The sequence below is a fragment of the Bombus terrestris genome, chromosome 1 (assembly GCF_910591885.1).
Source record: "Bombus terrestris chromosome 1, iyBomTerr1.2, whole genome shotgun sequence".
NCBI lineage: Eukaryota > Metazoa > Arthropoda > Insecta > Hymenoptera > Apidae > Bombus > Bombus terrestris.
The window spans coordinates 7718920-7733386 of record NC_063269.1 but is presented as its reverse complement, the minus strand read 5'-3'; the positions used below and the strand labels follow the sequence as shown (position 1 = coordinate 7733386).

General features: G+C 37.0%; 1 protein-coding gene and 1 long non-coding RNA gene across 10 annotated transcripts in view; one reads left to right on the top strand and one right to left on the bottom strand.

The window, feature by feature from the left end:
- LOC100650471 (regulating synaptic membrane exocytosis protein 1) overlaps positions 1–14467 on the bottom strand; it is a 151178-nt gene that overhangs the window by 13902 nt on the left and 122809 nt on the right. For 5 of the 9 annotated variants that reach the window (XM_012310919.3, XM_048406089.1, XM_020863381.2 and 2 more), the window contains 4 exons: positions 7333–7511; positions 6258–6473; positions 5471–5802; positions 2902–3087 (listed from right to left, as the gene is read on the bottom strand). In XM_012310919.3, coding sequence (XP_012166309.1) covers positions 2902–3087; positions 5471–5802; positions 6258–6473; positions 7333–7511 — 913 coding nt within the window. Of the gene's footprint in view, positions 1–14; positions 159–2901; positions 3088–5470; positions 5803–6257; positions 6474–7332; positions 7512–14467 lie in introns of all 9 variants that reach the window. The other 4 variants (XR_007224167.1, XM_020863390.2, XM_048406094.1 and 1 more) reach the window with 2 other exon arrangements.
- LOC110119348 overlaps positions 1–14467 on the top strand; it is a 61877-nt gene that overhangs the window by 15833 nt on the left and 31577 nt on the right. The window lies entirely within an intron of this gene.

The following is a 14467-nucleotide window of genomic DNA, read 5'->3' as shown; positions in this document are numbered from 1 at the left end:
AAAATGTATCTTACCGGAAGCCCGTGACGGTGGTCCACAGTGTCCTGTGGTTATTTATCGAGGTGGTATGGAGTGCGGCAGTGGGAAGGAGGCCGAGTTACCGGTCCTCGGAGATACAGGCTCGCACTGCCACACAGTAACCGTTGGGACTACGCACGCTGTTGTCGTTGATCGATGATGTTGTGGTTGGTCGGTCGATCGAGCCCACGATTCGTCGTCGATCGGGGTGTCGGGATGGTGACGATGGCCGACGGCGTTTCGACCGAGCGAACCGAGCATTTTGATCGACCGTGTACGCATGTCAGAGATTGCCGGACGGTGCCGACCGAGAAAGGAGATCAAGAAAATGAACAAAGAGAGAAAATTGGCAGAGCACACGCGCGGCGTTCTTCGTCAGCGGATCATGAGAGAAGACGAACACTCAGTATATAGTGGAGAACACGATCAGCGCATAGCTTTTGGCACTTGGCGTTTGATGGTTTCAACGTAAACGAGGAACCAGGCCTGATGAGGTGTGGTATACAGGTTTTAAATTGTTACTTTTTGTTTGTTTGTTTGTTTGTCTGTTTTTGAACATGTCGAGAAAACTCACAAAGAGTGGCGTGCAAAGGCACACATATGAAGGAACATCGGGAGCCAGAGCGGGAGAGAAGAAACCAAGGCGTGATCGATCGCGTTCTTCGATCGCGTTCTTCGATCGATCCTTCTCCTCTCCTCCATCCGCTTTCGACCTCCTCCGTTCGTGAATTCCTTTTCAACTTTGCTCAAGTTAGCCTTTTTTTGCCAATCACTTTGTTTCTCGGCCTTGTCGGATGATATTAGGTCGTTGGTGTCTCAGGCTGGCACAGGCGGAACGAGTACTCAGCGACAGGCAACAGCGGCGCAACAGCGATCGCACAGAGATGAGCATAGAGCACAGATCATTGCGACGAATGAACTTTTGGAAATGCCAGCTTCTCCAATGAATAGATAGACAGACAGACAGAGGTAGGGTGACGCGATTTAGCACTGTCCGAACGCGAAACATCCGGCTCGTTCTAGCCGATCGCACTTTCCATATTGTTAGCGAGTGATTCGCTTGTTCCGAACGATTAATCCCTTTCGAACCTCGGTTAACTTTGAATTATCGCAAAACACGATAGAATTATCTTTGGCTCGAGTGAATCGACGTCCAAGTTTTCATTCTTCCAAATTACGTCGGTATGTACATATATATATGTATGTATATACACACACATATATATATACATGGAAGAAAGTTTTCTCATTTTTCGGATCATGTTATGATACGTGTAGCTGATTATCACGTTATCGATGCCGCGTTAACAACAAAACGATCAAATAATAAATATCTGTTTAATTTGTAACCAAGTTTACGCCAAACGCAATTAAAATTTCTGTCGTGTGTGTCGAACAAAATAAAGATGAATTGCGTTTGAAACAAATCATAAGAGACCTCTGACACCAATTTTCGCTGATATCGTTCGACGATCTATAGTCAATGATAGCACTGAATCGCCATGGGTGTGTGTTTCAAATTAAGAGAACCGGGGAAAATAAATAGCGAAACGTTCTATACAGGCTAAATCATTATACTGGTCCTTTAAGATAGTTACCGTTACAATGGACGTTAATGCTTCAGAAATCTTTATAATTTTTTGTTCTATCGATGCGTCAAAGAACGCAAGGCTCCCTTCCAGGCCGATCCGTTTCCGGCTCGATTAATTTTATCTTGCTACCATACGAACGAGAAGAACGGGGACTAACTTGGACGAAAAAATTGTTAGGATACTTGTTCGCTCGGTCAAATCGCGCGATATCGATGGGACGTGATTACACGAAGGCACACGGAAAGGAGAAAGTAGAGAAACAAATAGACGTGTGAAGTAAAACGAGTGAGAGGGAGGAAGAAACATGATATATCGCACAGAAAACACATATAAGTGTAAGATAATAAAGGCTTGTGAATGATATATGGAAAAATGCACAAAAATGTACACATACGATACGGACCTACACATATATTTATATATGTACAATAATAATTTTCATCGAAACTATCACTCTTATGTTCTTTTGCGCAGAGAACAAGAAATTTGGTTTTCAGTCAATAGACAAGTTGGTTTGGTTGAAAAACGCAGGAAATTTATCTTCGTTCGTTAGAAATCTCATTCTAAGAAATTTACCTCCTCTAACTTGCTATCGATAGTTTAACGTGTGATGCTATATCCTAAGAGATTTATTTTCACCTACTTATTATCGATATAGTACTATTCTCAACTTTATAGATAATAACATTTCAACTGCACCTACTTACACGCACTGAAAGACAAGTTTCTCAGAGATATTTTCTATTCACAGCTGGAAATCTTGTCTTACCACGTAACAAGAAGAAAAAGACGCAGTCGCAGCTTTTATGTTCCAATAATCAATCGTCTCTAACGAAGCGCGGCTTTCACGTAACAGAAATCGTATCGAATTGAATGAGATCGGATTAAATCGAATGATGGCGCCCGATAATCATTCTAATTCAGTTTACCTTGCCTCTACACTCTACACGGATACATGTACGTCCGTGCACATACATTTATTCGCATGCGTACGATACGCACGGCGCCGGCCGACGTGGAAGATTCGATCTGCTGATCGGCTGGTGGACGAGGATGGATCGAGCCGACCGACGATCCAACGATCGAGAACGGTGGTGGTGAGAAAATAAGAGAGACAAAGACGAAAGAATATAGAAATAAATCGACGAGCGGGTGAAAGACAGTCAAACAGATATAGACAGACGGACAGACAGGCAAACAATCGCATGGATGAATGAACGAACTGACGGACGGACGAACGAATGGTTAGGCGAAATGATGGCCAAAAGAGAAGCAACGTATCCATACTCACGGCTCTCGCGCCTTTTGTCTCCTGTGAGACTCATCGTCCTGCCAAGCTCCCTCTTGGCCGCTTTCAGTGATCGTAGACCTTCTAGAATTTCTTCGGGATCCCTCATCGGCCTGGTGAACGAGCTCCGTCGTCGATCCCGATTGTAGTGCACTATATTCGGCATATCGGCTTCTCCCATGCTTCCGCCTGGAAAATCGAACGTCACATTTTGTAAATTCATTGAAGATTTTATAGAAGCGAACTGCGATATTTGGAAAATTTTAGAGAATCAGTCACATAGCACGATATGAATATCATTGTTAGACAGCTGATATTTATTTATTATGCGGGTTCATATTTGGATAAAATGTATAATTTGCGATAATTTTTAAATTCGTGTTAGCGAGTAACCTAAACACGAGGAACTTCTTTTTGGAAGAATAGTATTACGTAATGGAGGATATTTAGTTTATACAGAATCGATAAAAATGGTTAATTAATTTTTAAAATATAAATTACTTAGATAGAGTTAAATTAGTAGTTCTAACTTATAAAATACACGTTCCTGGTTTGTCCTCTTTTGCTTGTTATATTGTAAAGTTTTCATGTTCGTATATGATGAAATACACTCGTGTAAGTTGAAATACATCTCCGTAGATATTTCAAATGTTTGATAAAAGAATATTAATCATTTAGGATATTTTAATGCTTTTTAATATATAATATTAAACATTAGATAGACTTTTTCTAACCTGTTGAAGCAATATTATTCTACGTAATATTTCAATGTATAAAATCAAGCACTGAAAATCATTTTATGTTAACAAGATTCATAGTTAATAATGCTTTGAAAATACTCGTAGTTGATGAAAGTACTTGAAAGACCGACATCGAAAATTAGTTATAAAATTAGTTTAGCTTGTAAGCTTCCGTGCACTTTGAAGTAAGTATTCAGAAATTGAGTAGATCGAAACGAATTAGCAAAGTCCAAGGATAATTATGAAATCGAAGACACTGCAAATACAATTTTCTCGTTCGAGAACAAGGACGTCAACGAAGAGAAGTGCCATGGATGACCTAAAATTTCTACGACGATATCTCGTCTTGTTGGAAGTTTGATTTTCAACCCTGACCCAGTTTTTATAACATATAATACCGAAGTCAAACAAGCTTGATTCGGTCTGATCTAGATCCAACAGGTTTGTTATTCTGTTTGTTATTCTCTTCTCAAGGGGTGTTTAGCGAATAAAACATTATTTGTGTTACCGTGCAATTTTTGAAAAGAAACGACAGTATCTAGAACGTTAATATCTTTAAAGCATGATGGAATTGCTATTAAATAAATGAAAAACAAATATCTTATGAATTATTCAATTATTTGTAATTACTGCGATTGAACAGAAGTACATATTTTACAAAGAACTGCACGTTATACAAATTCATAAGGACTTCTCATTCAATAGGGACTTTTGTTCTTCACAATATTCTTTGTAAATTGAACAGTCACAATTTTGTAATGCGAAAATCTTCTTTGAAATAATAAAATGGCATGCGAATTTTAAATTTACTGGAAAATCCTCCATCTTTCTGAACTTTGAGATGTAGTCCGGTGACATTTTATTTCACTTTCTATATTTTATGGATGTAGCGAGAACTTTCGATACAGAAATAAAAAGGTTGAAACGCCAACGAATATTCAGTGAAATACTGAGAACTGGGAAATAATGGTCTCTTGTTCAGCCTTTAGATTACAATGTATGTTCTCACATTTATATTTGACTTTTTCCAGATATCGACGTTTCCATTATCTACTTGCGTTTCACACATATTTGTTTCCTGATAGTGTTCCACTGTTCATAAGAATGAATATTGTACAATGCAGAAATTACAAGAATTTATTCAATGCATTTATTGTTATTTATAATTTTTCAATTTCATGGAGAAACATGGCAATGTACACGTAATAGCAGTATTTAAAAATCTCGTAAAATTTATAACTTCTTTACTATGTTTATACATTTCTTTTGATCGATTGATTTACAAATATTATGTGCATTCGTGGAATCAGGTAGTTGGCACGGTAGCTGATTAAAAATCACATAGTACATGTAAAGCTTTAGAAGCCTATAGAGCTACAAACCTTATTTATAGATCCGAGAAATAATTTAAATTACAGATTAAACGCGATGCAAACGTTCTGCTTACTAGATGAATGCTTAGAGTTTTAGAAATTTTCAAAAATAGCTCCACACATCCGTGTCATAATCTTAAGCAACTGAATAGATTAGGAACACGCTAGGACCGAACATACGCTAAAACTGCAAAAAGATCGATACAAATAAAAAACCGAATTCAATTCGATACACAGAACCGCAAAAATTGAACAACAGTTTGTTATAATTTTCTGAATTCGTATAACATGATCTGTTTGTTAATTTTTATGTGTGTCATATTAGCGAATACTTGCAATTTTACTAAATTATATGCTTCAACAGCAGTCTTATCACGTAGAAAATTTTCGACCTGTACGGTTAGGCTACTGGAACGTATGTACGTACAGACATAAAAGAACCAATGAACATGCACTTACGTTTACTGTCGGTGCCGCCTTGGCTTTGGAAACTGCTTCTTCGGCTGCCGGGCAACGATCTACTGTAATCTCTGTTAAGTTCGTACGGTTCCACTTCTAGCTGTTCGGATTGGCTGGAACCTCTCCTAGAATTTGCATGCCAAGCGTGATCCGGGTGAAGGTAACCGAGCTCCGGACTTCCGCTGTCGCTTTGTGTATCGTCACTGTAGCTTCTTTCGCGCAGTTCCGTCTTTCGCAGTAACCTTTGGGCAATTTCCATTGAAAGTGAGCCACGGGGAGAACAGTACGGCGATTTGCTTGCGCGAAGGCCGCGAGGATCTTCTAGCCGATACCTGCAAACGATTCCATTCCGGTCGTGAGTTATCTCATAGATTGTTCTTATGTACGGTATGAAGCTTAAATTACTGCAATTTTAGAAGATATACGAGAAAGTAGCACGCTGTTTTCTAATGATGGTACAAATTCTTAATATTGCTAAAATGCTTAATACAATATTTTGGATATCATTCGTACGCTGTGCGCTTTTGAACATTTCATTTCCTTTATATGCATAAACATCCGCAATGAAAATTACATTATCTGTTATAAGAATTACCAGATATTAAATCGTACTCGTATTTTATTTAACAAGAATATTTTCTAAGATGCAACGATAAAACTCACGATTATAAAACAATAAAAATGAAACGAACAATGAGTTATATCGTTACAAATGGCTTTAAATTGCAACTAATATATGTCGCGGAGAAGGTAACCGTATCTTTTATTTCTCGTGAAAAATACTTACCAAACAGCTCTATCGTTTTCGAGAGCTCGCTGTAAATCAACGCTGCATTCGCCGAGAAAAACGTTATCGCCATCGGGACAGAAATCCCAGAGAGTTACTTCGATTGCTCGCTTCATCAAACTTTCTCCATCGACTCCGGAGAAGAGCAATGTTGCATTCCAAATTGGCTTTTGACTTGGCTCCGCGACCGCGGTTTTCAAAGTAATTTGATCAGCACTGAAATGTATATGTAATACAGAGCCATTGATACCGCGATCGAATATACCAAGAAACGTATTTACAATAGCAAAATACGCAGCAAAGCACGGAGCTATTTGATTATTTCGAAAAGAGAACGAAACAATTAAGTTAAGGAAGTATGGAATATTGCCCGCATTCACTCCACATCATCCGATTTCCATTTATTTAGATCGTTACAGAATCATTTGAATGGAAAAAGGTTCAAAGCCTATGAAGGAGTTCGAGATTATTTCTCGTTGAGGTAACAAAGCCTCGGTTAACAAGAGATTGAGAAGCTTATGAAACGTTAGCAAATAATAATAGAGATCGTTACAACCAAGATTGTACTGACTGGAAATTTACTGATATAGTATATCATCCTGTAAACATAATACAGAAATAGCTTCTATAAATACGTAGCTAAATATACGAATATGCTTGGTAATTCATTTATTATTTAGATAAAATTACTTGCTTCTTTACAGGTGTTATCTTTTACGAATTACAATTAATAAGATAAAGCACAAAGTAATCGTTCAGAAAGTCGTGCAAAAGATTGTTTACCAAGATTTTAGTAGACTGATATACTATTTAGCAAAAACGTAGTATAGATTAAAGTAAGTACGTAGTTGAAAACGTACATAGTTGCAATAGTGGCAAGTGATCCAATTAACCTTCGTCTGGTTAAAAACCCTATTTCAACTAGTTATTATTTATAAGATAATCAAATCTATAGTAGATTTCGTTCGTTCTAACGTTAAAAAAGTAATGTAATATTAACGACAATCTACATATTAGCACGATCTAATTATTGTGCTGATGAAAGTTCATTATATCTTCTCAAATAAACTCTTACCAAATCGGGACTAGAACCAATTTAGCATAGGCTTCCGGTAATGTACCGTATCCCGTATCTTCTCTGGGGCACAAGTCGTCTGCCATGAAAACAGAAACGATCAACTCCTTGCGATCCGCTTCGTAGGAAACTTGAATCTGTACCCGGCCCGTCACTTGCTTCTCTTTCGCGATTTGTTCCTAAAATAGAGGAGAGAAAGATGAAGATGCGCCGCTTCTAACGACGACGATCAATAAGGCTAATGGCGAGTCTACGAATGAACAAAGACGCGATCTCCGTTTCCGTGAAATCGAAATCGTAGACCCGATATCATGACAATCGGATCAGCTTCGCAGATCATAAGAAAGATTAGTCGAAAGATCGAACGTCTATGTTACACGCGTATCTCCTACGTGAAAATTAGAAAGCGGATTCATTCTCTCATGCAGAAGCGACTTGTGGAGAAATAGTTGTGAGTAAAGCAAAAACGAACAAGAGCGAGCAAACTATGTGTGATGCACATAGTACAGATTGTTGTGATCGTGTGAAGATTATAATTGCGCGAGAGCCGCGTTTATGTTTAACAACTATAGCTACGAGAGCACGGTAGCATGATATCAGTGATGAACAACATACATAGTCGCCACATTTTTCTGTAAAATAATTTTCGTTATTTTTTATTTACTTTGCTGCATTTTATAGATAAGAGATGAAAATATTTGTTACATGCAGTGATTAATTCTGTCGTTAAATGCTTCGTTATATATAGAAATGTATTCAGGGTAAGAAGAATTTTTTTCTAATAAGGAAGGAATTTTTGTATAATACGCGGAGGACAATTTTATTAGATATTTCTAGTTTCTTAAATGGAATTGCTATTAAATTGACGCCCGATTTTAAAGCTTGCGATTATCTGAAAAATAGTAACTAGAAGTAATTCTGCAAATACAAAGAAAAATTATGAAAAATGAAACATTTCAGCAATAAGTTCTCGGTACGAACTTTGTAACAGACGTTTCTGGGTTGAGATAGATTCACAGGTGGTCACTGGTGTGGCTTTTCGTAGCGGCAAAGTTAATATGTGCAAATGGAATTCGAGAATAGGGTGAAACGTATAAAATAAAAGAAAACTGTCCGCTGTGAAACGTATTTTGTATGCATTTTCTACATTGAAAAACATATTTCCTCGCAGTATCTGTCTGTATCTTTTTCTGACTTTTCTGAATGTAAAAATTACATTGGATTGTACAAAGCTGAAACACTTAAAAAAGACATAGCAATTCCATTTAAAATTCATTGTACTTCGTATCCTCGCCAATTTTGTGTCAATAATTTTATAATAGTCACGCCAATAGTTATATTATAATCACAAAAATTAAAATTTTTTTAAAAATTATGTTAGAATTTCAACGATATTACCATTTTTCTACACATCCTACTCAAACTTACGATTTAATCTCAAAATTTAATCAATGTTCTTAATTCTATCAAGGCATGCAACATGCTAAATCACAAAGATATCCTGAATACATTCATGGAAACGTTTCAAAAGTGTTTTTGTAAAATATCTTTATCAGACATTTTACCATCGAAAATACAAACTTTGCTCCTTGTTCTCGTATAATTCAAGCTACGATATAGCGAGATTGTAAATTATTGCACGATAAGCGATATTGATTGGTGTCACGACGACACCGGTGTCGCTTTTTTATCTTCCAGAAAATCTCTGAAATTTTCGTTCCAATAATCGAAATAGACGTAACACTACGCCATATCATAGCCCGAATTATAATTATTTAAACTCGTCGTATCCCGTTCTAATTTTAGGTAGCAAGAAAACTATTATTCAGGAATTATTCAACATCCAATTAAACGATTATTGTGCATCACTGATCTGTACGATACAGCCAAGAAAAAGGTTCGTTTCCTTCGATCGCAACAAATGGACGTCAGTTCGCATTTCCTGATTTCCCGCTCCTCTTCCGATCCATTGGTCGTTGACGAATTCCTCTTCGTTCTTATCGTCTCATCTCGTTCGTACCGTTTCCTTCTCTCAATTTTCTTGTATCTCGTGAATGAGGCAACGTTGATTTGAATTCTTTGCCTTCTCTTTCCGCACGTACCGTTTTCCCGGACTGTACGTCTGCTTTTTACGTCTATTTAACGCGTTCAATGAACTACGCAAGCGAGGTGTGCGTGTGGTCGCGGCGCTTTTTCGGCCTTAAAGTTTCCATTGACGTGCAGTCGACGCTCGAGCGGGACACAGGGTAGCGGAAACGCAACGAACGGAAGCGAACAAATGATCGGCCGTCAAAGGACAGTTCTGTGAAATTTCGATGAAATTTTGCTTACTTGGAAAATTTTACGGTTTTTTCATCGCTTGATTTTTTCGTCGCATGAAAGGTCAACGCGATTCAATTTTCGTGCCTCTTCTCGGTCGTCTTTTTTAACGACCAACGCGTTCAAAGGTTACGCAAAAACGGCGACGAACGATACCGTGATCGTAAGCACGTATTTTCACGCTTATTTTACATTCGATTTGGCGAACACCTTTAAAGCCGAAGCAGAGTCGCGAGAGAAGCGTTGGTGTTGTATGTGCAAGGCTACGATCCTTCTCGCATACGCTTTCCCTTGTTATCGTCGTTAAACATGCGTTTCGAAACTACAAAAGGTTACGCAAATTGAGACGTTCAATGTAATTTTTCTAGTTACGTTGAAATATCTAAGAAGATATCGCGAAGCTTTGCATTCTATTTCCAATTATTTTTCACTTATCAATTAAAATAGAAATAAAAGATATTTTCGTATTATCAGAAAGAATTATTCAGGTCGATTATACTTCTGAATATAAATTGAGTTTTAAAATAGCCAATATTTTCTGAGGTATTCTAATCGACTAACTTGAAATTTTAAACACGGTGCCAAAGTAGTAGATTTCTTGCGTTACCAACATTTTCATAGTAATTGTAAATTAGATTCTATAACATTTTAATGATCGTTTCAACGTATCATTAAATATTCGTATTTCGATCTGTTACATATACTACGTACAGTTACATAATAAAATATCATTGGACGATAAAAATATAATAACAACAATAACGTTAGATATACAAAATTATCCAGATCCTTCATTGTTTCAGTTGGTGTTCAAGCTGGTAAAGTTCATGGGTCTATTTAGAATTCATTGCCTGATGTAAATTCAATAAAATCCGTTAAATTTAACCTGGCATTCAATTCATTTATTTGTGAGCTAATTCAGCCTGCACTGATAATTGACTCCAGTCTAGTGGATTAATTAATTACATGTTGTGTGACGTCTGGTTTCAGGGTGTCTATTTGTTTGGATTAATGTATGCGACCAACTTAGAACAGGCTATTTATATATTTCATTTGAATGTCGCGTGTGTAATACAAAGTAAGATTTTTATAGACAAGTAACGCGTCGGAAATATATTTTACAATAAAAACAATAAGAAATTACGTATACAAATAATTTAACATATATCTACTAATATCATTCGTTGTTATAGCTGTTTTGCAAATAATACAACTATTCTTCGATCTTTACTCTTTCTAACAATAAGCTGAACTAATGCGAACAAAAATTTTGTAACAAAATTTATGAAATTGTCTCCAAGTAAATGAAGCGATATCGTTTCTTTTTTGTTTTTTCTATTTTATAGAAATTCTTTTATCATGTTCTTTAGACTGCAGCTGAAGTTGCTATTAATCGAAAAAATATTACTCCCTCCTCATCCTCGTTTCATACAAAGTAAACAACATGAAAGTGTTGGTAACTTATAATCTGCTTCCTGGAAAATCGTTCGATATTCCGTGAGGGAAATCAATCGATCAACGTTATAACACATGTGCTCCGATAGCACTTGGCGCGTTAAACGTATCATGATGGATTTTGCGAGAAGTTTGATTCAGAGACGCGATTCTTTCCGAAATCGAGTGGCATTCTTTCGATTTTCTCATTTCGTTGGACATTTCCAACCGATTAGATTGCAGGGAAAGCGTAAGCCAAACGCCCGCGATATCGTGCTCGTTTTATTTCCTCCGAACGAGTCAAGGGCTGCGGAGAATTTTCAAAAAAGTCCCTTTAGCACCGGCCGATCGATAAGAAAGTTTCGGACGTTTGGCGCACATATACATAGTTTAGCACGAATTTACTGATCGTGTAAAACTGTGCGCTTAAAAACAAAAACAAAAATCGGTACGTGGGTAGGTAGATGTACAAACAGCCAGATAGACGAACAGGTAGAGACAGAGAGCGAGACAGAGAAGAAACACAGAGAGAGAGAGAGAGAGAGAAATGGGGGAGAGAGAGAGAGAGACGAGAAAGGAACGTAGAGCGAAAATAAAAAAGAACAGGGGTGGAAGAGAAGAATGAAGATTAAACCCTTCGTTTCGTATGTGATATTTGAAATATAATAGAATGAAAGTTTGTAATAAGTAAAATATGTAATATAAATCTACTAGATATATATAAATGTATATTAAAAAAGAAATTTCGTCAATTTAGAAAATTCTGACTACAGATTTTAAAATAATTTACGCATCCATCGAGAGAGAATAGATTTCTTCGTTATACTAGGACATCCGATACGTAATGTCGTTTTAAATATCCAAGTATTAAATATGATAGAACAACGATAATGCGATATATTATCACTTAGAATATGTCGAAGGGTGACAATCTCCTAAAGGGCATTATTTGTAAAACCTATCTGTTATTTTATAGATAACTTTGTAATTCCCTTTTCAAGAATTTGTTGTCTTTACGACTAAAAAAATTATTTAATATCGATCTTAAACGATCCGTGTTCCTAAACTTTCTGTTATTTAGAAAATTGTATGCTCAACAAATGGATAATCTGTTTTTACCAGATTAGGAGAATATATTAAATATGTCATTAATTCTAAGAGATATTTAATTTTTTCTATGCTTTCCAATTGCTTTTCACGAATAAACACGTTGCTATGAAAAGAAATTTCTTCGAAGTTTGCTAAATCCAGTGGTTTACCAACTAAAGCTGCCTGCAATCCGCCTAATTGTTAAATTACGATCATAATGATTTCACTTTGATTCGAGAGTTCATTATAAATCATCAAACGTATATCATAGCGATGGAATATTTTTATTAAAATTTTCTCAAGCGACAGTAACAAGAAGTAGCACTGTATGTCGGAATAGAGATGATAGTCATTGTCCTTTACGGCTACGATTATTACAAAGAATTTATTTTACACCCTTTGTTACTATCCGATCTAGAAATGGGTGATTTTACTGCCAATTTCGAGGAACAAGTACAAACATACACGCGTTCGAGATGGTTCCCTACCGAAAGTCCGCTGCAGAATCCATTTTTCTATTTCTGATGGTTTTCCGATACACTTTAGGTGATTTGCGCACGACGCTATCGACGAAATTTAATGTTTTTGCTATTTCTTACGTGGTTGAACATTTTGAACTAATCATTTTTATTTTCCCTTGTTAAATCGAACGACTAGATCTCGCTTTGCCATAAAATTCAAAATTATCTGGAAAATTTGTCCTTTAAAATTTCCTCGCTTTTTATCCTGTTCTGTATAAATTTGAGAAACGCTTTTGCAGAGACCACAGTCGTATCGTCTTTCTTAAACTTGCAGGGTAATAAAAGACGTCGCTTAAATATGTATGATATGCATATTTAAACTCCTTCTTGCGTTAGAAAAATGACCTGAATACTTTAAACCCTTGATTTAGCACGAAGAATGTTTGCTCTTACCGAGATTTAATTTCGAATTTCCCAAACATACAACATGTCATTGAACCAGAATAAAAAACGACATTACTTATACGAATGGCCTAATATCAAGGAAGAATTAAAGAATATAGCGACATACAGTCTGAGAATTTGAATATCATTAAAACGGAATTTAATCTTGTGCTTTCTATAGATACCAAGAATTCCTTTCATTTACAGCCGTATCGCTATGTGCCTTTGGTGCTCAAACTGTTACTTTAACGTGAAATCTTACATCGAATTAGCTATGCTAATCACGTTCTCATGCTTCTTCCATTCGTTGTCCTTTAGTCTCGTGAAACGAAGGAGCAGGACAGCAAACGGAAGAAAAGAAATTAACGTAACACAGGAGGCTCGAAGGAAAATGTTCGAAAGAAAATGTTCGAAAGAAACTATAAGAACTGATCGCTGCTAAACGACGAAGTAGCCATACCTAAACGATAGTACGAAACAAAATAGATAATGTAAAAGGAAAATAAGGAACGCAAGGGACGAGCCGCAAAAGAAAATGAACGCTAATATAACAACTAGAGTCGTGCCAGTTGGGAGAGAGTAGCATGGAGGGCCAATATGCTAAGTTTGTTTCAACATGGACAACTTACATTTCCTTTTCTTTTCTCTTTCGTCAGCGGGTCTATTTCTCTTTTAGTCTCTTTTTCGTAGCCATACAATTTCTTTAAGAGAAGGGGTCAGGGAAAGCGGCGAAACATGGGAAAACGGCAGAAACAGTTATGGGCTATACACAATGAAACTTTCGGGCTCACAGAGAAACAATAAGTGGACGAATGTCGATGTGGTGAAGAGACGTCGCCGGAAATAAACGTGAGACGTAGTAACAGAATTTAGAGGTACAAAGAAACAGATGCCTCGTGCAGCTTCGTAGAGCCGTATAGAATAGTACAAAACACAGAATCTTGTGTGTAAAAAGGGAGCAATAGGGAAGTTCACAGGTGAAAAGAAAAGCAAAGTGAAAGAGAGGATGGCGAAGAAAGGCGCGCGCACGCACACGCGCATCCGCTCTAACCATTCACGTCTCCACTCGCATGATATGCACGTGCGTCCGTAGGCTGGTGCACGTGTATATAAGTATCCCTGATCGGTTCTGCCACCGTACATTTACGTTATTTACGTATCTTTGCATATTTTTCCTCTCTCTGTCACGTGTGTCCTGTGTTCGTACACGTTCACACGTATATGTACACCACCGACGAAAAGTTTGCAAGCATCAGCGTTGTTCAGGATTTCTTACATCCCTTCGTTGTCGTATAAATTGCGCGATGTTTAACGAAATAATTGAAGATATCAGAAAGTCCAGCTTCGCGAATAACTATTCTCATCGATATTTACAAATTCCTGCCAGC